At 45.3% G+C, this 23,281-nt stretch overlaps 4 protein-coding genes across 5 annotated transcripts; 3 read left to right on the top strand and 1 right to left on the bottom strand.

Moving 5' to 3' along the window:
- The first annotated feature begins 3,511 nt into the window (after positions 1-3,511).
- On the top strand, positions 3,512-4,261 carry LOC137809284 (uncharacterized). The gene has a single exon (XM_068610416.1). The coding sequence runs from the start codon at positions 3,512-3,514 to the stop codon at positions 4,259-4,261; it is 750 nt and encodes a 249-aa protein (XP_068466517.1).
- A 2,680-nt stretch (positions 4,262-6,941) lies between these two features.
- On the bottom strand, positions 6,942-7,511 carry LOC137809283 (uncharacterized). Its single transcript, XM_068610415.1, has one exon. The coding sequence runs from the start codon at positions 7,509-7,511 to the stop codon at positions 6,942-6,944; it is 570 nt and encodes a 189-aa protein (XP_068466516.1).
- Positions 7,512-16,902: 9,391 nt separating this feature from the next.
- LOC137811125 (uncharacterized) lies at positions 16,903-20,961 on the top strand. 2 transcript variants are annotated; one of them, XM_068612725.1, is made up of 3 exons: positions 16,903-17,212; positions 17,298-17,737; positions 17,822-20,961. In XM_068612725.1, the coding sequence occupies exon 3, from the start codon at positions 18,388-18,390 to the stop codon at positions 20,596-20,598; it is 2,211 nt and encodes a 736-aa protein (XP_068468826.1). In that variant the 5' UTR covers positions 16,903-17,212; positions 17,298-17,737; positions 17,822-18,387; the 3' UTR covers positions 20,599-20,961. The 2 variants fall into 2 exon arrangements, with proteins under 2 accessions (XP_068468826.1, XP_068468825.1); XM_068612724.1 differs by having other exon boundaries at positions 17,298-20,961.
- On the top strand, positions 20,817-21,839 carry LOC137809282 (uncharacterized). The gene is made up of 2 exons (XM_068610414.1): positions 20,817-20,852; positions 20,946-21,839. Exons 1-2 carry the CDS (start codon positions 20,817-20,819, stop codon positions 21,837-21,839), a joined length of 930 nt encoding a protein of 309 aa, XP_068466515.1.
- The last annotated feature ends 1,442 nt before the right edge of the window (positions 21,840-23,281 follow it).

Genomic DNA, 23,281 nt, shown 5'->3' with positions numbered 1-23,281 from the left:
AGAAGTTCAAGAAAACTTTGTCTCAGTTTTTTTTCTCCTCCCACTCAAAGTGTAAGACCAAAGGTTAAAGAAATAAAAGACAAAGACTTAAGGCGGCGTCAGGCGTCGCCAAGATGAGGCATCGCCAAGGAGGGGGCGTCGCTAAAATGAGATGTCGCCAAGGTGGAACATCGCCAAGATGAGGCACCGCCAAGATGAGGCGTCGCCAAAATGAGAGTCGCCAAGGTGAGGCGTCGCCAAACGTAGGCATCGCCAAATGGGGAGCAGACATCAGAGTTCGAAGCAAGTAGTAAGAACACATGCGTGCTCCTAGAGGTCAAGATGACAGGTATGTCCAACACAAGGTGCAATCTGGGAGCTTAGTCCCTGGGCAGGGGTTAAGGGATTCCTTCGGGACGCCCCCTCCTCAGGTATGAATAGCTAGCCCCGGTATCAGATGTTTGATAAGGTAAAATCCAGGAGTTTTAGTCCTTGAGTAGGGCTTAAGGGATTCCTTTGGGACGCCCCCTCCTCAAGTATGAATAACTAGCCCCAGTATCAAATGGGAACACTTAGCCTTGGTGTTTTTAGACACCCTGAGGACGATACGGCGCTGTTATACAGGCCTCTCCATGGGCGTGGGCACCGAAGCGCGACTTTGTCCCAAGTGTTAAACACGCTAAGGACACCTAGAGCATGTCTCTCCTTGAGCGTGGACACTCAATACAGATGAAATAAGCCCTCCTAAACAAAATGGAGGGGAGTGCCAGAGGTAACGCACGCAGCATGACATAGGAAGCAGAAGTAGACGCGAGCATGCAAGGATAAAGCAGGTAGCGTTTAAGCGTAAATCAAGCGTAAAACAAGAGTTATGATTACAAATGAAGTTCATAATAGTTGCTAAGTGAACGAAAGACAATCATGGCCACCCTGCAGTGGCCTCCGGAGTCTAAACAGGATGATGATGAAGCCCCGTGCTCGGACCTCAACGCCTGGGCCAGCAGCGATCTTTGTTGTCGGTTTATCTTCAAACCTGCACCAAAAGAGACAAGCATGGTGAAAGACGGGCACAAACCAAGGCACCACAAGATAAATCATGCAAAAACCCAATAAAGGAAACCTCTTAAGAGGCCTGGACTTCAGGGCCCTTGCCTCCTTCACCCAGTACAGTGGAAAGCCGTCAAGGGCGGAGGGCACGAGGTCGGAACAGCAAATCTTAAAGAACTTGCCCTTCCACCCTGTGAAGGAGTGTTGGAAGGGGGTTAGGAGGACCCTGCCGGGAACATTGCTGAGGGTCACCCAAAGGTTGTTTCTTTGCCTTTTCACCTCAAAGAAGTGAAGAAAGATGTCCACAATATAAGGCACTGATGGCGTCGCCCCCCGATACCCACGGGTAGGAAAGACTGTGGAGGGGACGAAATAGCCAGAAGCCAAGTTAGAGAGAAGAGAAAGATGGCTTTAAGGTCGTAGTTATCCCTAAGTTGGGTTACGACGTTGTAAGGCCCTCCACAGAGAATAGCGATCAAGTCAGAAGAACACATGACAGTGAGTATCGAATCATCAGGGGGTACACGTTGCCCTGAGAGTTTGCTAAGGTACGCGTTTACTTAGCTTACGTTTCGAACGCTTTAAAGCACTTTAAACGCTTTAAATGCTTTGAACGTTTTCAACGTGATGAACGTTTTTAAGCGCCTTAAATGCGCTTTAAGACGCTTTAAATGCGCTTTAAGATGCTTTAAATGCTTTAGACGTTAAAAAGGAGCTTTAGGCGTTTGAGACGGGGGATCCGAGTTTTCACAGTTCACGGGGTTGCGGAGGAGGCCTCGTTTGGAGAAGCCAATGAGGCGACGACTAGGAGAGAAGGAAGCGAAGACCAACCGTGGAACAACGTGGTGGAGAGAAAGATTGGTAGCAGGGCATTCAAGCTAGGACGCTTGTTGAGCCAGGAGGAACAGGATGAAGTGGCAGCCGTGATCGCGCGCCACTTAGATGCGTTTGCATGGTCCGCCTCAGACATGCCACATATCGACACAGACTTTTTGTGCCACCGCCTCACCATGGACGCCAAGGTTCGCCCTATACGACAGAGGAGGAGGAAATTCAACGAGGAAAGGCGCCTCGTAGTAAAGGAGGAAACGCAGAAATTTTTAAGTGATGATCACATCAGGGAGATACAATACCCTGAGTGGCTAGCCAACGTCGTCCTGGTGAAGAAAGCAAATGGGAAGTGGAGGATGTGCGTCGACTTCACAGATTTTAACAGAGCTTGCCCCCAAAGATTCGTATCCGCTACCCAGCATCGACGCATTGGTAGACAGCGCCTCGTGCTGCAAGATGCTGAGTTTCTTGGATACATTCTCAGGTTACAATCAGATCAAGATGCATCCAAGGGATGAGAGTAAAACGGCGTTCATGACAGAGACGTGTAGTTACTGTTATAAGGTGATGTCATTTGGGCTGAAGAATGCAGGCACCACCTACCAGAGGCTAATGGACAAGGTCCTTGCACCCATGCTGGGAAGGAACGTGCAGGCTTACGTAGATGACATGGTGGTGACTTCGCATGAGAGAGGGCAACACGCAACGGATCTGGAAGAGCTGTTTGCTACCATATCCAAGTATCGCCTCAAGCTGAACCCTGAGAAGTGTGTCTTCGGGGTCGAGGCGGCTATGTTTTTGGGGTTTATTCTCACAGAGAGGGGGATAGAGGCAAACCCTGATAAGTGTGCAGCCATAATTGCCATGAGGAGCCCAACCTCAGTGAAAGAAGTGCAGCAGCTAACTGGGCGGATGACGGCTTTGTCAAGATTCGTGTCTACCGGAGGTGAGAAGGGCCACCCCTATTTCCAGTGCCTCAAGAGAAATAGCCGTTTCACGTGGACAGATGAGTGCGAAACAGCATTCCTCAAGTTAAAAGAGTACTTGGCGACGCCACCAGTGCTTTGCAAGCCACAAACAGGCGTCCCCCTTCGTTTGTACTTCGCTGTGACTGAGTGGGCCATCAGTTATGTGCTTGTCCAGGAGCAGGAGCAAGTGCAGAAGCCCATCTACTTTGTGAGCAAGGCTTTGCAAGGCCCAGAGATGAGATACCAGTCGTTGGAAAAGGCGGCGTTGGCAGTAGTGTTCTCCGCCAGGAGGCTACGCCACTATTTTCACAGTTTCACAGTGGTGGTGATGACGAACCTCCCCATTTAGAAAGTACTTCAGAAGCCAGATGTAGCTGGGAGGATGTTTCGTTGGGCAGTGGAGTTGTCAGAATTTGATATTTAGTACAACCCAGGGGATCAAAAGACATGTCTATGCAAATTTCGTCGCATAACTCTCACCCGGAGGCGCCCCAGAGCTGGAGTTAGCATCATAGTGGTTGCTCTCAGTGGATGGGTCCTCCAACCAACAGGGGAGTGGTGCGGGAATAGTTTTGGAGGGGCCTAACGGGGTTCTGATCGAGCAAGCCATACGCTTCGCCTTCAAAGCAAGCAATCACCAAGCTGAATACGAGGCGCTGATAGCTGGAATGCTCTCGGCCAAAGAGATGGGCGCGCAGAGTCTCGTGGTGAAGAGCGATTCACAATTGGTCACAGGGCAGGTGATTGGGGAGTATCAGGCAAAGGACCCAAGGATGGCGGCCTATCTGAAGTATGTCCAGGTGTTGAAAGGAGTGTTTGTCGCTTTTAAGCTGGTGCATGTCCCAAGAGAACAGAATGTCAGAGCTGACCTGCTTGCCAAGCTGGCCAGCTCAGGCAAGGGGGGAAGGCAGAGGACAGTCATCCAGGAAACGCTCAAAGCGCCGCGAAGGTTTGTGGAAGATAACAGGGTGGATGTTCTTCACATTAGCACAGTAAGAGCAAAGCCAAGGAGCCATCGTTCCTTGACCCAAGATACGGCAAGGACACCCCGCATTAGCACATATGCGGCCTCGCCCGAAGAAGAAAAGCAGGCGCAGGTATGTGTTTTGGAAGAGGGAGACATGTGGATGACGCCTTATAGGCGGTATATTGCATATGGGATCCTCCCAGCAGAGCCTGGAGAGGGAAAGAGGATAAAGAAGAATTCTGTAAGGTACACTCTCGTGGATGGAGTGCTATTCAGGCATGGGTTCACGCACCCAATTCTGACATGTGTGAGTGGTGACGAGTGTACAAGGATCATGTCGAAACTCCACGAGGGAATTTGTGGAAGTCATGTGGGAGGAAGATCATTAGCCTCGAAGGTAATTCGCGAAGGATTTTATTGGCCCTCGATGTGGGAAGATTGTGTAATATATGCCCAGCGATGCAAGTAGTGCCAGATGCATGCTGACTGGCATAAGGCGCCTCCAGAGGAGTTGAGGTTGATTCACAGCCCATGGCCCTTCCACACATGGGGATTCGACATTCTGGGACCTTTCCCCCTGGCGATAAGGCAGATGAAGTACTTGATAGTAGCCATCGAGTACTTCACGAAGTGGATAGAAGCAGAACCGGTGGCCCAAATCACTGCACATAAGGTACAACACTTTGTGTGGAAGAACATTGTGTGTCGTTTCGGGGTGCCAAGGCGTCTCGTCTCAGATAATGGCACTCAGTTTGCGAGCCAACAGTTGCGGAAGTTGTGTGCAGAGGTAGGAATCAAGCAAGTGTTTGCATCATTCGAACACCCTCAGACGAATGGGCAGGTAGAATCAGCAAATAGAGTTTTGCTGAGGGGGTTGAAGAGAAGATTAGAGAAAGCCAAAGGAGCGTGGGCAGAAGAAGTGCCAAGTATTGTGTGGGCTTACCACACCACGCCTCAATCTTCCACCATGGAGACACCTTTCAGCTTAGTATACGGGTCAGACGTTATGATCCCAGTAGAGATCCACGAGAGTTCTCCGCGTTTCCTATGTTTTGTGGCAGAAGAATCCAATGAAGAAAGAAAGGTGAACCTAGATCTGTTAGACGAGGCCAGAGAAGAGGCGAGAATAAAGGCTGAGGCCGTGAAGAGAAGAGTGGAGCGTCAGTACAACTCTAAGGTGAAGCGGCGACAAATCCAAGTGGGTGACCTGGTCATAAGGAAGGCCCATCCGTATGAGTTGGAGAATAAGTTGTCTCCCAAGTGGACCGGGCCCTTCAGAGTGACCGAAGCCAAGGGAAATGGTTCGTACAATCTAGAGACCCTAGAGGGAAGCACCATCCCACGCAGCTGGAATGCGGCAAATTTAAAGTTTTATTTTAGTTAAATTGTAAAAGGGACACTCTCTTTCCCTCTCAGGGGTTTTTAATGAGGTCACTCAAGTAAAAAACAAAGTTCAAAGCAAACCTTATCTTAGTCTTTCCCCTCACATGATGTAAGATCAAAGATTAAAGGAACGAAAGACAAAGACTCAAGGCATCGCCGGGCGTAGACGTTGCCAGGCGTAGGGATCACCCAAGGCAAGCACCGCCAAGACGGGGTGTCGCCAAGCTGAGGCGTCACCAAGATGAGGCATCACCAAGATAAGGCATCGTCAAGATGGGGTGTCACCAAGATAAGGCGTCGCCAAGATGAACTATCGCTAGGCTGAGGCGACGCCCGGTGTAGGCATCGCCAGATAAGGGAGCAGGTGTCAAATTCAGAGCAAGTAGCAACAGCGCATGCTCATGCCCAGAGCAGGAATTCAAATGTATGTTCAGTATAAGTTAAAATCCGGGTGCCTAGTCCCTGAGCAGGAGTTAAGGGATTCCTTCGGGACGCCCCCTCCTCAGGTATGAATAGCTAGCCCCGGTATCAGATGTTAGACATAAGTTGAAATCCGGGTGCCTAGTCCCTGAGCAGGGGTCAAGGGATTCCTTCGGGACGCCCTCTCCTCAAGTATGAATAGCTAGCTCCGGTGTCTGATGTTTAGACACCTCGCAAGGAAGTGGCGGGGGGCGTTTCCTTCGAGCGTGGGCATCAGACGGTAAGAAGTTGCGGAGCAGTGGAGAACCAGGTCACTTGGTGTTTTCAGACACCCTGAGGACGATATGGCGCTGCTGTGGCAAGACTCTCCTCAAGCGTGGGCACCAAGTGCACAGAGATAAGGGTTAAGTTGCCTTGGTGTTTTAGACACCTCGTGGACGATACGGCACTGTTGTATAGGCCTCTCCACGGGCGTGGGCACCAAAGCGTGACTTTTGTCCCAAGTGTTTAGACACGCTGAGCACACCCAGAGCAGGTCTCTCCTCGAGCGTGGACACCTAGTACAGGTAAGATAAGTCCTTCACGCCCTTGAGTGATGTTGAGGCCATAGCACAGATAAGTCCTCCTCGCCCTCGAGCGACGTTGAAGCCCAAGAGATGAACAGGTAAAGACCTCCCTCGCCCTCGAGCGACGTCGAGGCCCCGGATGAATAGATAAGTCCTTCTCGCCCTTGAGCGACATCGAAGCCAGAAGAGAGATGAGACCCTTTTCTCATCCTAAGCAATGGTGAGGCCAGTAATGCCCTTGGCAGCAAGCGCCTCAGGATTCAAGACAGGTAAGTAAAGAGCAGGTTGAAGATTCTCATAATCTCAGAAGAAAAGAAAAATTCGAGGAGTAAGGAGGATAAGCATAAAAACACAAGTTATCAGAGACAAGATAAAGACGCGAAGTTAAATCCTCCCTTGCCTTTGGGCAATGACGAGGCAGGCGACGCCTTCATGAGGAAGATTCCTCGTAGAAACGAAGGTCAAGTAGAGTTCTAAACGAAAGATCACGAGAAGGGTATGTATTGCGACTAAGAAGGGAAGAATAAGGAAGAAGGTCACATGCTACCTAAAGAGTTAGAGTCGAAAGCGATAAAGAGATGTATCGAGGGTAACACATTCGATATGGTAAAGAAAACAGAAGCAGATAAAGGTGCAAGGAAGGTTGAGATCGCACGAGAATTTAAAGGCGACGTTCGAATGACATTCAAGCAAATAAAGTTAAGTGTCAGAAGTACAAGTAAAGTTTAAAATATTGTAAAAACAAATTTACAAGCAAGTTAGAAGTCTATTGAGGGCGGTTCATTCTCCAAGGTCGAGGGGCACCACCCTCCCGTCAACGATATGATTGCCAGGGTCACATTTGGAAGTATTAATCCCTGGGTTCTCACATGAGGCTTGGGCCAGAGCCTCTTTGAACCCCTCATCAAAAGTGTCGGCCATATCGCCGAGGAGGTCTCGGTTGGCTTTCTCCAACTCCTCGATCTTGGAGTCCTTGGTCGCTAGCTGCTTTTCCAAGAATTCCTTCTCCACCTGAACCTTGTTCACTTCAGCTTGAGATTTGTCATGTTCAGCTTGGAGAAGGCGGAGAGTTTCAATCTTTGCAACTAGCTCCCCCTCAACCTCGTTCAGCTTCACCCCAAGGGCCTTGGAGGATTTAGCCACCTCCCTCAGAGCAGCCACCTCCGCCTGCAGAGGGGCCATGGAGCCCAGAAGGTCGGCGTGCTTCTGGTCAGCCTCGCGTAGCCTCAGGGTGGCCGCTTCCTCCACCTTCCGATTCTCCGGCAGGGAGGTCTGGTAAACATCCTCCAGCTTCAGCTTTTCCTCCTTCAGGGAGGCCACCTCTCGCTTGAGAGCCTGAAGGGTTTGCATCTCGATGGCCTTGGTTTTAGCTTGTGCGCGCCAATCGAGTGCGATAGCCAGGAAGGCCCCCGTGTAGTAGGGCATATGATGGAGATCAAGCCCAAGAGGACATGGAGGCAAATCAACAAGATCAAGAGGAGGTGGAGGCACAAATAGAAGACGCCCATGGAGGTCAAAGTCCACCTCAAAGGATTAGAAGAAGCATGTTCAAAGCTTTGGGAGCTAGAGGACATTTATTTTCTCTTTTTGTAATTTCTTTAGTTGAAGGTGCTTAGAGGGAAACATTAGAAACCTCTTTTGTTTTAGCATCTTTTAGGCTTTAGTTAGGAGCTTTAGGGGGGTGTATTAGTAGATAGGTGTAGGAGTAGAATAGGAGGTGCCAAAGTGAAGGAAAGAGTCACACCTTCCTCATGCATGGAATAGGCGCCGGTTTTGAATAGTTTTAGGAGGGAATTTTGAATTCTCTTAGCTTTATTTTTCAGCACCTTACGCTATAAATAGAGGTGCTCTCCTTGTAAAATTCAGATTGGAATTAATCTAAGAAAACTCTACTCAAATTTTGAGTGAACTTTGGAGAGCTTTAAGCCTTCTTCTCTAGTCTTATCTTGATGGATCAATGGAGTCCTCAAGTGGCGGCATCACTCTCATCTAGGAGCATTCCACACTTCTAGTGGCGAGATCATCCATCCTCCTTCCATCTTCATGAGCATTCTCTTCTCCTTCCTTCCTTCTCTTTCAATTGTTCATGTTGTCTTGTGTTCTTGAGCTTTTTGGTTCGGTTATTTTAATTTTCCAATAAGTATGTTCTGTTCTTGTCTTTTAATTTCAATTCTGTTCGGTCCTTTTAATTTTACCTCTCTTTGTTGATTCAATTTGACAATATGTGGAGCATCCAAATGAGTATGGGATTTGGTACTAGTTTTTGGTGAGTTCTTGTCTTAGAACAATGATCCAACTCTAAGAAAAGTGCCTCTATAATGTCCAGCTCAAGGTGATTCCTAAGAATGTCAAGAATCATTCTCTATATGGCTAGTGGAATCACATCATGTGGTATCATGAGTCTTAGGTTCATTCTTGTTTAATTGTTGAGTTGTGTGCACTTTATTTCAAGAGCTCTTTTAATTTCTTGCAATTTAAGTTTCTGTTTTAGAATTTTAATTGAGTATTCTTGCTGTTTTTCTTTTACACCACGAATTCTGGAGACCTTGGAAAGGTCCATCCCCTCGAGGCATTAGTTTGGACTTCCTTTGAGTAGGAAAACGATCCTTCCTCAAGTGAAGCCAAACCCAATCGCCCTCATCAAACAACAATGCTTTTCTCATTTTATTGGCAAGTTCAGCATACTTGCCAACCTTCTTCTCAATTCTCTTCTTGATGTCTTTTTGCAAAGTTTTCACAAAAGAAGCCTTTTCATCCCCATCTTTGCACAAGACATCTCCAAGAAGAGGAATAGGAAGAAGATCAAGAGGTGTTAGGGGATTAAACCCATAGACCACCTCAAAAGGAGAATGGGAGGTGGTAGAATTTACTACTCGGTTATATGCAAACTCAACATGGGGTAGTAAATTCTCCCACACTCTAGGATTCCCCGAAATAAAGCATCTCAATAGTTGTCTCAAAGTTCTATTCACCACCTCGGTTTGACCATCAGTTTGTGGGTGGCAAGTGGTAGAAAATAAAAGCTTAGTTCCCAGCTTGCCCCACAAGGTCTTCCAAAAGTGACTCAAGAACTTAGGATCTCTATCGGACACTATAGACCTAGGAATCCCATGCAAGCGAACCACTTCTTGGAAGAAGAGGCTTGCAATGTGGCATGCATCATCCACTTTGTGGCAAGGAATAAAGTGAGCCATCTTTGAAAAACGATCCACTACCACAAAAATGGAGTCCTTTCCCTTTGATGTCTTGGGTAAGCCTAAGATGAAATCCATAGATATATCTACCCAAGGCATTGAAGGGATAGGAAGAGGAGTATAAAGACCATGGGGATGCATTTTAGACTTAGCTTTGCGGCAAGCTATGCATTTATCACACAAACTATGAACATGTTTATGCATATGAGGCCAAAAGAAATGTTCATGCAACACATCCAAAGTTTTAGCAACCCCAAAATGTCCCATTAAACCCCCTTCATGAGCTTCTCTAACAGGAGATAATCTAATAGAGCTTTGGGGAACACAAAGACGTTTTCCTTTAAAAAGAAAGCCATCTTGAATAAAAAAATTTGTGATTCCTAAGAATGTCAAGAATCATTCTCTATATGGCTAGTGGAATCACATCAGCATACCTTCCTTCTTAGCCTCGCTATATGAGCTCCTTGGCGACCTCTCATTGAACCCCCTCATCAGTTGCATGATGGTAGGGGGAATCGTCAAGACCTATGGGGCGGAAGCTTGAGGCGCAGTTTGTGTTGGTGGGGGTGTGGATTCTGCCCCCTCCTCTTGGCCTGCTTGTGGTGGGGGAGATGTGGCACTGGGAGGGTTGTCCCACAGCGACTCTCCATGTTGGGGGGAGGCAGATCATGAGGAGATGACCCTGTTGGTCCTCCTCCTCTTGAAGACTTGCCCCTCGCCAGAGTCTTCGTCATCAGGGGGCCACGAGGACACCCTTACCCTTGTCAAGGGGGGCTGGGGTGAGGTTGGCAGCCACAGCCAGTGGGACTACAACAATTGGTGGGGGTGAGTTAGGTGTTTGAAGGGAATGGGGAGAGTTGGGAGTTTGAGTGGTGAATGGTGTTGGCGAGGTGGGAAGGTTGGACTCAGTGATGGGGGTGCTGGAGGCGCCAGCCTTCGCAGATGTCTCCTTGGGGCGAGCCCTCAAGGTCTTGGCCAGTGCAATTCGCCTCGAGGAGTCCATCACTGATGCTGCACCAGACAAACAAAGGAGCAAGAGGTTAGAGTTAATACCAGTTAAAAGCACATATAGCACATACAAAAGTCTGGGGCAGATAAGCAACACACACAGCAATCAGAGAAAGCACATCAAGAGGCAAATATAAAGAAGACAAGTAGGGGTGTAGATTTTCCTACCGAAGTACGTGGAAAGGGCGCTCGCGTTAAACTCGCAAGCTATGAGTTTCACGGTGCTGAAGATGACTCCCAGGCCGGCTAAAGCCACACATACCTCCCTATCAGTGGAGGTTAATTCATCCAAAGATTTGGGCTTAAGCAGCTTTGGCTTTTCCACCCAATATAAGGGGAAGCCGTCCAGGGCGGAGGGGTCATGTTTGGTGCAACACACCCTGAAGAAATTGCCCTTCCACCCCTTGTACGAGTTCTGGAAAAGGGTGAGGAGTATCCTGCCAGCGACTCCAGAAAAGCTCACCTAGAGGTTTTTCCCTTGTTTCTTCACTTCAAAGAAATGAAGGAAGACGTCCACTGAGGGCAGAATGCCCAAGTACCCACACAGAATCTCGAAGGCCCTGATGAATGCCCAGCTGTTGGGGTGTAGCTGGGCAGGGGCTGTGTTGATTTCGGTGAGCAGCTCCCTCTTAAAGGCTGTAAAGGGAAGGCGCAGACCGACGTGTTTGAATACCGTTTGGTAAAGAAAGAAAAAGGGTTTCCCGCTGTTCGACTTATCGTCCACGCAGACCGGCTCCCCGGGGGTGCCGTGACGAACGGAGACGTGGACGCTGCCGAAGGCATTGAAGTTGTATAGTCGTGGGTCGCCCTGATGGTCCTCCACGTCCCCAACGGTGGTTAAGGTTGTGCATTCAGCTAAGAGCTCATCAGAGGCCCAGGGGTACTGAACCCTATAGTTGATCCCGGGGTGAGGAGGATTGGCAGTTGTTTTGGTGCGTGCCATAGATTGATGAAGAAGCTGAAGAATGGAGAAGAGGAAAGGTTCAGTGAATAGGGTTAAGGGGAAAAAGGGGAAATAAACCCTAAGAAGACCCCTACCCACGCGAGAAATCCAGAAAAGAGGGGAGAACGACGAAATGCGAAGGAAAGGAGTAGAACATAAGAAGTGCAGAAAATTAAACAGACCCAGGCAAGTATAAGAGTAATACAGTAAAGAAGAGGGGTCATCGGAGTAGAAAAACCATACCTTTTGTGGTTGGGAGTTGCAAAGGTATGAGCTTTCGTGGAGGGGAAGAACGCAAGAGTCGCAAGGTCTCAGAGAAGAAGATGAACAGTGATGAGAATACAAAAAGTGATAGAACAGTGCTTCGAGCGCGCGTTTTTGAAAGTTATAACGTTAACTCGAGAAGCGCTAACGACACGCATCCTTAGCCGTAGGATCGTGCCACGTGTCGAGAGATTAATGCGCAACTTAAAACGTACCTCTTCAGCGTAGAGAATGTCACGTCAGCAGCGCAAAGAATGTCACGTCAGCCGCTCCGAAAATGCCACGTCATCAGAGTGCCACGTGGATAATAGGGCGAGGCCTTAGTCTTTTCGCTAAAAACAAGTATCAGCTCAAGACTCGGGAGCTTGTGTACCGTCTCGTCCCCGGGCGTTGACCAAAGTCAAAGTCAAAGTCAACGCTAAATCAAAGGTCAACATATGGTGGGACCCCTAAAGGGGGCCATGGGAAGAAAGTCAACAGGTTGACCGCTTGAGGCGTCGCCAGGGTGAGGCATCGCCAAAGTGAGGCGTCGCCAGGTGTAGGCATCGCCAGGTTAAGGTGTCGCTAGGATAAGACATCAACGGTGTCACCCCCCGATACCCACGGGTAGAAAAGACCATGGAGGGGGCGACACCACGAGAGGCCTCAGTACCTCAGAACAGTATTAAAGAAAAGAGACAGGTGGCTTCAAGGCCATAGTTCCAGTACCAGTGAGGTGTAACCTGACTTGTGAAGTACCCACGCCACCTCTGGGAGACCCATGGGACATATACGACCCGTGAGAGGGCCACGCCCAGGGGCAAACCATGTGCATGGTACGAGAGAAAGGTATATACACCCCCAGGGCAAGTGACTAGAGGTTGGGGCGCATGAGTTGGCACCCAAAAAAGTCACCCCTTGTGCCAGATGCACTTCGATGAAGGAGGACTTACACGATGGATTATCCCTAAGGTGGGTTACGACGCTGTAAGGCCCTCCATAGAGAATAGCGATCAAGTCAGAAGAACACATGGCAGTAAGTACCGAATCATCAGGGGGTACACGTTGCCCTGAGAGTTTGCTAAGGTACGCGTTTACTTAGCTTACGTTTCGAACGCTTTAAATGCTTTGAACGTTTTAAACGTGTTGAACGTTTTTAAGCGCCTTAAATGCGCTTTAAGACGCTTTAAATGCTTTAGACGTTAAAAAGGAGCTTTAGGCGTTTGAGGCGGGGGATCCGAGTTTTCACAGTTTACACACACACTCTAGTTGCTTGCTCGCGCACCCACTGTACGCACAGGCAATTAGGGTAGCACTCAGTTACTCAGTTATTAGACCACCTTCAGAGCACCCAGTCACGGTGTTCCGATACGCAGGTGTATCACTTTAATGTTTCTCGCCAGCTGACTTGATCATCGGAGTGCAAACGGCCGCGAGGGCGCCCCTTTGTTCACTTCTTTTCAGGTACACACAGACGGTGTAGAACGAAGGTGCCCTAACTCGTGAGGACAAGCCACGCGCAAAGACGTCCCTGGTCAACCGGCAGGAACAATACAAAACTAATATTATAATCACAAAAAATTATAATATAATTATTTAAAATAATACATTAATAAAGTAATGATTCAATACTATAGATAATAGGTGTACCGCCCTGGTGGTCGGGTATGATGACGTGGCATCCTGCTACAGTGTAGGCGTGTTGACAAGGCGCCAGGTTGGCAGAAGGGAAGGAAGTCGGGGGGCACGCGTAGTCGCCAGTTGTTAAGCTGGCGTGTTCCGATTTCCAGCTTACCAGAATGGGCGATCGCCAGGTTGAAGATGAAGTCGCCAGATGTAGACTCAGGCGACCAAGAAGTCGGAGATGCCAGAATAAGCACATCGCCGAAGATGAAGGAGAAGCAGATTATGAAGGCGGCCGGCGAGACCACAGGGAAGGTGTATGAAGGCCCTAACTCGCCAGTTCCAGTAGAGATCGCACTCCTAAGTTAGTTATGCACTGGGCAGTACCATGCATAAGTAACTTAGCCAAAATGAGAGTAGAAGCAGCGCCAAGTCAGGGAGCCTCCAGATGATGGCACGTGTACAGTTGGATGCGAGCCACGTGTCCAAGTCTGTAACTGCCAGGAGAGAGAAAGCCACCAGGTATATAAGAGTTCTTAACAAACTTTCTGAGGTACGCACGTTCAGTTCATACACTTTACGCTTGCGAGTGATAGAGCTGATTGTGAGAGAGGATTTGCACGGTTCCAGTTCTCTTAGTTTTTGGTGATACCGTCACTGACTTGAGCGTCGGAGTGCGATCGGCCGCAGCGGCGCCGTATCGTTTCTTTGCAGGTTCTTGAAGTAGATCCCGAGAGGAACGGAGGTGAGAAGCGGTGCGCACGTCGATCCATTGACGAGGCATTCTCCAGCGTTCCGGTCAACAGGCAGGATCAATAGGTAATATAATAATAGGTAATATTATGTTAATAAAAATAAATTATAATTATTAATAATAATAAAGTGTTAAGATATAAAAAAATATATAGAATCATAAAAAGAGATTATTAAATAGAAATTAATTTTAGAAAAAAAAATAATTAGTTGTTATATTGACTATATTACATATTACAAAAATTATTGGTATCTAAATTGGTTTTTATTATTGATTAATAGTTTCTAAATTTGTATCTAATTAGCTACTAAAGTTTTAGATACAATTATTTAGATTTTAAATTTAGTATCTAAATTCTTGGTAGCTAATTAGATATCTAATTAGCTTTAAAAATCATTGAACTAAAATTGTATGTGATAAGTACAAGTTTGGTACAATCTGGTTTAACTGAAATTTTACATAGCAAGTAAGAATTCAATTATATAGCATTATACAAATCAATTTTCACATGCACAATTTCAACACAATTATATTTTTTCTACTAATTAAAATCGTATGCACCAAATACACTTTCTTCACAAATGTCATTTGCACCTAATTTACTCAGAGTTTCTTTAAAAAAAATTGAACTCTTCACATACACCAAATTCTAAAATAAAATAAAAATTATCCATTTACAGTAATATGCAATTAAATTACATCCTTCTAATAATTCACTTTTAATTTTATTTATTTTTTATTGATAAAAAATATTCATACTTTTGTATTTTTTTCATTCAATTCAATATTACCTCATAACTATTAATATGCTTTTTATCTTTCTTATGAGTATGATCTTAGTTCCTTTATGGGAACAGGATGCATGGTTGAGTCCGCCATGTTCCTTTCTCTATTTGCAATCATATTCAGACACTTCATAACTGCTTAAGAACAACAATTTCCCATGTGTATTTCTTTGGGCTCTCTAAATATGGAGCAAGAGGACTTCTGTGTGTGGGGCAAGGACCCTTCAAGTATGTTCTCGGTTAAATCCACGTATGAGTTCTTGAAAAGTAAAGCTAATTACAATTTTGATGCCTTCTTCAAACAGTTGTGGTAGGTTAAAGCTTTTACCAATGGTTTGACTACTGCATGGAGAGTTCTTTTGGATAAAATGCCAACTCGTAGCAGCTTAAGTAGAAGAGGAGTGGTAGTTGGCTCCTCTGGATGTGGGTTATGTCAAACTTCGGAAGAGACTTCTCAACACCTATTCTTGGAATGCTTCGTGGAACAACAGGTGTCATCTTTATGTCTTAGATGGATCCAACATAAGGATTTGAAGTCTCACTTTGTTAACTTTCACCTGGTGCATTTGAGCACCAAGCAAAATCTGGTCTGGAAACGTTTGTAGGTGACAATAGTGAGGAGCATATGGGAATAAAGAAATGTTGTTATCTTTAAGCGAGGGAAATCTAACATGGAAGAAATCTTCCATCAGGCACAACTCAGATCGTGGCTTTGGATGAAAAATAGGGTATGTTCTTTCAACTTTTCCTTCTCAGATTGACTCTTAAATCCTGAACTGTGTAAAAAAGTTACAGGTGATGATCGGAAGTTCTATCACCTGTTAAGATTCTATTCAACACAAGGGGAGTGGAGTTCTGTTCTACCTATACAATTTAGGTTATGAATCATCTCAACGGTAGGGGCTGAGGGTGTATGGTAGTTTTTGTTGCTTTGTAGAGGCTATATGGTAGCTTTGTTGATGATGTTGTTAGTCAATCAGTTGGGACTGCTAGGATGGGATGTGGATGGAGAGGTTTTATCCTGGACTCTTCTGGTTTATGTCTTTGCTTTCTTTGCTTCCTTAAAGCTACACCAGACAACAAATGGTGTGGTCTTAAGTAAATTGCAAAGAGCATCTGTTGGTAGGGTTTTCTCTCTGGGGCCTGGTAAGTCTTTGTTCTAGTCTTGTGCGGAGCAAACAGCATATGCTATGATGGTTTCTGTTGTGGGGGGCCTAGAGGCGTGCAAATGTTTGTGAGGGGCATTGGTTATATGGGATGTGTGTCCTACGACTCAAACACTAGGAAGCTAGTGTTATAACTAGTTTTTTGGGAGTTGTTTTCTGGTTTTAACTGCATTTTTAAGCATTGGACTTCTTTGTTGGCAGAGTTCTCCCCTTGGTGGATGATCAATAATTAGTGGTCATCTCCTTCTAAGATGGATAAAATGGTGTTTGTCTATAGGCATTGGATATCTAGTTTTCTGCATATTATGAGTGGAGGGGAGCTCCTAATCTTTGGCAGAGATGCTATCACCTGTAGTGGTTTTGTGGTTTATGCTCTAAAAGGGAGCTAATTTTGGTTGGTGTAGGTGTTGGTCACCCTGTCGCTAAGGCAGACTTCCTTTATGAATTAGAGGTGAATCAAAGTATGTGCAGATTCGTCCTCAAGTTCCTTATGATTTGTCTGCTGGAAGATGCTTATTCTTTAGTTTTGGTAGTCATGGTGCAGATGAAGGATTTGATAAAGGTTATATCTATCCAAGGGTACCTTAAAATGTATTGGGATCTTGGAAGCCGTGAGCATTGTCCAAAATGTCAACTCTTGCATGTAAGCAGAAGTGTTGGCCTCCCTTTTGGATGTTACAGACCCAACCTAAGTGCAATCAGGGTAATAGTGCTAAGCACACGATTTTTGTGCAGCTTTTTATGCCTGTTGTCAAAAATGTTTTTTGTGCAGTTTTTTGTGCATAATTTGGCAGCAACATTGGCAACTCTATTTCTCTTTCTACCTGTGATTTGTAGTTTTGGTTGCCTCTTATTCTTTTTTGTGAAAGTTAGTTCTTGTACAAGGGTTGACACTATAAAAATTGTGTATAAAGTGGCGGTTTTAATATGACAGTTATTATTAACCGTCACAAGTTTCTATATAATATGACATTTTAGTAACCGCCACAATTATCTTTCAGAATGTATCATTTTGAACTGTCACAATCATTCCCCAGAGTAAAATTCCTGTGTTTTCCTTTCCTCCATAGACTATTCCTCATTATTCCCAATTTTAAAAACTTGCTTTGAGTCTTGGAAACCAAATACACTTTTAACTCTTGGTTAACCTCTCTTCCCCCTCTCAACTAGAGAATCGTGACTCTTCCCTCTTTCTCTGTAAGTTGCCTCACGAAACCCTTTTTACAAAACTCTCTTGTGTTCAGGAAACTCTCGAACCTTCACGAAATGGAAAGGGAACGCATGCAGAAACGCCCTAGTCTCGCATGGGACGTAGCCCTTCTCACAGTTCCTGAGGTAGGGTTCTTTCAACTTTCCAATTCGGATTGGATTAAGGTTTTGTATAAGTGTTTATGCCCAACTTTTACACTATTCATTGTAGCCTTAATTGGCTCTACCGGTACCTGCGAACGAAGGAATTGGAAGAAAACACGTTTCACCTCCGAGAAGGGACGACGATCGTGAAGGACATTATGTCTTCAATCTTGACGAAAATCTCACTCCTAGATATAATTTTTTTAGTTCTAGGGATTTCTTGTAATTTAATTGTCCTATTTAGATGAATTTGAAAATTCAGATTAATTTAGAATAACATTTTAATTTTATTTATCTTTTAGAAAAGGGGAAATATTAATCGGTTGGATTTTGTTTAATAACATGTTTACTAGTGTGTGTTTCGGGGTTCTTGGGGTTGATAGATGGATTTTAGTTTTGTTGAATGAACAGGTTGTGAGTACAATCGCCTTTCTCTCTGGTTCAGATAAGTTTTATATTGGAAGCACTCACGAGACAGTAAGGATTTGGGACTACCAGTCTAGAAAGGTGATAATTACCAGTATTTTGCTTTGTTTTGTAATGTCAATTGTCTCAATTTTAAAGTTACATACAACTTTCCTTTTCCCGCAGTTGAGAATAATAGATTTAGAGCATGATGCCTAAGAGATGATATCTCTCGGAAGATCTATGTATTTTTATAAATTGGTCTAAACCAAAAGTATAGAAGGTGGAGTAAAACTCTACACATGGAACTCTATGAGTGACAGTTACATAAAAGCTAAGTTAGTTTAACTCAATAACATAGAAATTAAGTCCAGAAGCTGAAGTGAATAGAAGCTAAGTTAGTTTGCTCCTCCTGGTCTTCATTCTTGGCTACATCTGAGATGAAGTGACAACATTAAATATATACCAGATATACAAGATATACAAGATATTTGGTGACTGTGATTAGACGACATATATCTTTTCCAATCTCTTGTGTAGTTGTGTTGGCTGGCAAGCTTTATGCTATGATCAGATATGATTTTGATGATTTTATAATAGATTCATGTTCTATCTGGTTTAAAACCCTTGAATCCAATGACAGATTGATAAGCTTTGTTTTGTAGACGAGTCAGCATCAGTGATGAGAAATTATAACTTCTAGATTATGCTAATAACATTGTGTTTGGTAATACTGCGAGTAGAGGGTCGGGATGAGAGGAACGGAGGGTCGCAGGAGGTGGGAGAGGAATGATCATCGGGACAAGGAGGAAGGCAATAAGTTCTCTTTTTCAAAGAACCTCTCAACTTTCTTTTTCTCTAACTTTCCTGATAGTCATGGGGAATATGAGATGTTTGGGATTTTTCAAAAATGGGCTAGGGTTAGAGAAGTTTTCATATCCAGGCGCCTAAATAGATGGGGAAGAAGATTTGGCTTCGTGAAGTTTTACCATGTTCCTTATGAGGGGAGGTTGGAGAAGCAGTTGGACCAAATCTTTATTGGTAACCAAAAGCTGTATGTAAACCTCCCAAAGTATAGGAGAGCAGAGGACGTCAAACTAAACTTCCCTAACAAAGATAATTTGCGGGTTAATAATGCCACTGGTTGGAGGAAGGAGAAGGAGGTGTGGCTGGAGAAAACAAGGTTTTCAGGGCGAAGGAGTCACAACATGAAGCATTCTTATGCTGAGATGGTCCGCAAAACACCACAAGGTCTTTGGAATGGTTCTATCATTGAAACCACATCAAATGTTCCGGCTTGGTTGTCCTCTAGTGCTGTTGGGTGGATGTCCTCTGGGTTTACTTTTGACTCTATGAGTGAAGAGTTTATCAAAGGAGGAATGAGCATGATCAAACTGAGGTATATGGGGGATAATCTAGTTCTTTTGACACCTAAAAATGGAGAAAGAATGGAAGAAGTCATTAGGCCCAACACAGAATGGTTTGTTTCCATCTTTGAGGACATAGAACCCTGGTCTGATACGTATGAAGCAGATCATAAAATAGTATGGATTAGGTGCCATGGGTTGCCGGTAATGTTCTGGAATAAGGACTGTTTCTCTAAAGTGGTCGAAGAAGTAGCATCACTGGTAGACATAGACGAGTCAACCTTGGCGTGGGAGAACCTGGAATATGCACGTCTGCAGGTTCGTTTGCTCAAGTCATGCAAAGTAGAAACTACGAAGGAGTTTAAGATCAATGGGCACGTTTACAACATCTCCCTTGTTGAAGAGTGGCCAAGCCAAGGGAGAGGGGATTGCAAATGCCCAGAATACCACTATACTTCATCCGACAGCATCTCGTCGTCGGAAACTCTAGTGGAGGAAACCGTCGTCTCTGGTATGTCGAGTGGAGACGGAGACAGAGAAGGCAATGGGAACGGCGTAAAGCGGCGGAATGGGGTATCCGAGGAGGCAGTACAAAATCAGGTTTTCGCAGAGACAAAATGGAACCTGTTTAAGCAAAAGGCAGAGAGTGATATGGGGTGTCAGAACAAAGGTGGCAGTCCAATCCCATATGGAGTAAAACGTGTACAGGGGGTATCTGAGGGAGGAGCAGCTGTTTTTGCTGCACAACAAGTCAACGAAGCTTACGAAAACATAAAGTCTTCACTAGCAAACCTAATTGAAGGGGTCCAGGTCTTCAACTCTCTCCCATCTGGGCCTAAATTGGAAACGACCCATGTAAAAAATAGGGGTGCGTTTAGAAGAAACGAAGTCCATGGGGGCCCAGTGGCTGGGAGCAAAGGGGTAACGAATGCAAGCAAAGAGGGAGGTGTTATGGCAGGGTCAGAAACAGGTTCGTCGGCACCGGTACCCAATCCTTGCTCAAGGTCCGATGGGTACGAAGGCCATCAAGAAATGTCACCACTGCAGGTAAACAAATCTGATATTTATCCTTGTCGTGCTATCCGTAGCGGTAGTGAGGGTGAGGGCTCTTCGTCGGGAAGCTCCGAACCTCAATCTAACGGAGATATTATTTGGCGAAAGGAGGGAGATGAGGTAGGAGTGGTGAGGAGGAAGTCCTCTGCAGAGGAGGCACTAGCCCATACCGAGGTACCCACCAAAACATCCCCGGAGTGTCGAAGGTTTTTGGAACTGCGAGAGCATGGGGCGGTAGCTGCTCAACCGAAATGGAGATCCAATGGTGGAATCGGGGCCCTGCATCTTGGAGCAACCTCTCCATCCAGGTTAAGTCGTTGTTCTGTTGCGGAATCGGTGAATGATATTATACATTGTAATAATCGCTTGAAGATAGAAGAAAATGAGGCTGAATCAGTTAGAATTTGGGATTTGGGTCACAATTTGGGGCTGCAATGCCCAGGGGATGAGGAAAGCATTGTTAGAGAGCTGGATCGTTTGGAGGTTAGGGATAACGAAGTGGAGAAGGTGTCTCGGGAGGGTAGTAGAAAAGGTATATCATGATCCTTATTAATCTCAACATCAGGGGATTGGGGGGGGGGGGGGGGACGAAAGCACGGTATTTAAGTCACCTTGTGGCAAAGGAGGGGGCTGAAATACTTTGTCTGCAGGAGACTAAAGTAGCAACTCTAACAGATGCCAAATGTTTTTCTTTATAGGGTGACAGTAACATTGGTTGGATTCATAATGAAGGGGTTAATGGGGCAGGTAGTATTGTAACAATGTGGCACAAAGATGCCTTCTCTGTTTTCAGTCAGGTTATAGGAACTGGTTTCATCGCGGTTATGGGTCAACACTTAAAAACGAACAGTCAATGCATAGTTGTCAACGTCTATGGCCCATGTAACTAGAATGAGAAGGTGGTGTTGTGGGACGCCCTCACGACTCTCAAGCAGCAACACCAGAATACGGCTTGGTGTTTCTGTGGAGATTTCAATGCCGTAAGGAGTGTTGATGAAAGGAAAGGGGTCAGAGGTTGTTCCGGGCAAAGGAAGGAGATCGACATCTTCAACGGTTTCATTGAGAATAATGGATTGTTAGACATTCCCTTTGTCGGGAAAAAGTATACATGGTTCAAGTCAAATGGTACAGCTAAGAGCAGGTTGGATCGAATCTTGGTGTCTGAAGAGTGGCTTCAATTATGGCCAGCCTCTAAACAGTATGTGCAGCCGAGAACGGTCTCGGACCATTGTGCATTGGTGGTGAAATCGTTAGATAAAGACTGGGGCCCTAAACCATTTAGATCCTTTGATGCATGGTTCTTGGAGCCGAATTTTTTGAAGATGGTAAAGGATAAGTGGAATTCATACAAGGTACAAGGTAATAGTATATCCATTCTCAAGGATAAGTTGAAGCTTTTGAAGTCGGACCTTAAAGTGTGGAGTAGAAATACCTATGGCTGTTTGGAATCTAATAAGAAGCGTATTATGGAGAAGATTGAGGAGTTGGATGGCAAAGACAATAATGATGCTCTTACAGAAGAAGGGTATAGGAGACGGCTGGAACTACTTAGTCAGTTGGGGTTGGTTGATAAGAAGATAGACTCTATGTACAGACAAAAAGTAAGAGTTAATTGGCTCAAATATGGGGACATTAACTCTAAGTTCTATCACTCGGCAATTAGATGGAAAAGACTAAGGAACGAGGTGAAAGGGGTAGAAGTTGACTCTCAATGGAGTGAGGAGCCAGAAGTTGTCCGCAGGGAGGCAAAGTTGCTCTTTGAAAACAGATTCAAAGCTACATGACTATGGTGTTAATATGGGTTCGGTGGAGTTTAAAACTTTATCCGTTGAGGTTAGTAGGAATATGATAGCTTGTTTCTCTGAGGAAGAAGTGAAGGAAGCTGTATGGCAGTGTGGAGGGGCAAAGAGTCTGGGTCCGGATGGTTTCAACTTTAACTTCATTAAGAACTGCTGGGACGTCATGAAATCTGACATTATGGAAGTTATGCACTCCTTCCATGTTTCAGGGTCACTACCAAGGGGATGTAATGCGTCCTTCGTTGCTCTTGTGCCCAAGGTAAGGGACCCCTCATCACTCGAACAGTTCAGGCCTATATCTCTAGTTGGGGCAATTTATAAGATTATCACTAAGGTTCTGTCCTGTCGTATGAAGAGAGTTCTGCCTATGATCATAGATGAGTGCCAGTCAGCCTTCCTCAGTAACAGAGGCCTCATGGATAGTGTGGTTACGGCAAATGAGGTACTTGAGGGGATTAGGAGGAACCGGAGGGGTGGGGTGTGTTTTAAAGTGGACTTTGAAAAGGCGTACGACTCCGTAAGGTGGAGTTTCCTGTTTGACATGCTCGGGAGGATGGGGTTCCACGTCAAGTGGATTAAGTGGATCAAAGGGTGTTTGGTGTCGTCGTCCGTATCGGTTTTGGTAAACGGGAGCCCTACGGAGGAATTTAAACCAACTAGGGGGTTGAGACAGGGTGATCCCTTAGCTCCTTTCTTGTTCTTAGTGGTAGTCGAGGGACTATCTGGGCTGGTAAGACAAGCGTTGAGGAAAGAGGTTTTTACGGGGTGTAAAGGTAGGTAGAAGTGAAATTGAGTGTTGTCTCCTACAATTTGCAGATGATACACTTTTTTTCTGTGAAGATACGTTTAACAATATTTTTGTTATAAAGGCTATCCTACGATGCTATGAGATTGTGTCAGGTTTGAAAGTTAACATTCATAAGTCGAAGGTGGCTGGTGTTAACATTGATGACTATGTCATATCCACCTATGCGAAGACGTTAAATTGTAATACTATGCGGATACCATTTCAATACCTGGGGTAGAAGTTGGTGGAAATCCGAGGAAGAAGCAATTCTGGGACCCGGTTGTAAAGAAACTACAAGCTAGATTAACCACTTGGAAAGGAAGATTGCTATCTATGGCAGGGCGGATAAGCTTACTTAAGTCGGTTTTCACATCTATTCCTTTGTTCTACTTATCCATTTTCAGAGCTCCAATAGCAGTGTGCAATAAAATCAGTAGTATTCAAAGGCAATTTCTTTGGGCATGGGGTAAGGAGAACAAAGCGATCTATTGGGTAAGTTGGGAGAACGTTTGTAAGCCATGTGAGGAAGGCGGGTTGGGGGTCAAAGAGGTCAGGAATTTTAATTCTGCTCTCTTGGTCAAGTGGAAATGGCGGATCATGACTGATGCGGGTGGAAAATGGAAAGAAATTCTTTTCTCCA

This window comes from Phaseolus vulgaris, chromosome 2 (genome assembly GCF_000499845.2).
Source record: "Phaseolus vulgaris cultivar G19833 chromosome 2, P. vulgaris v2.0, whole genome shotgun sequence".
NCBI lineage: Eukaryota > Viridiplantae > Streptophyta > Magnoliopsida > Fabales > Fabaceae > Phaseolus > Phaseolus vulgaris.
This window is presented reverse-complemented; position numbering and strand designations above follow the sequence as displayed.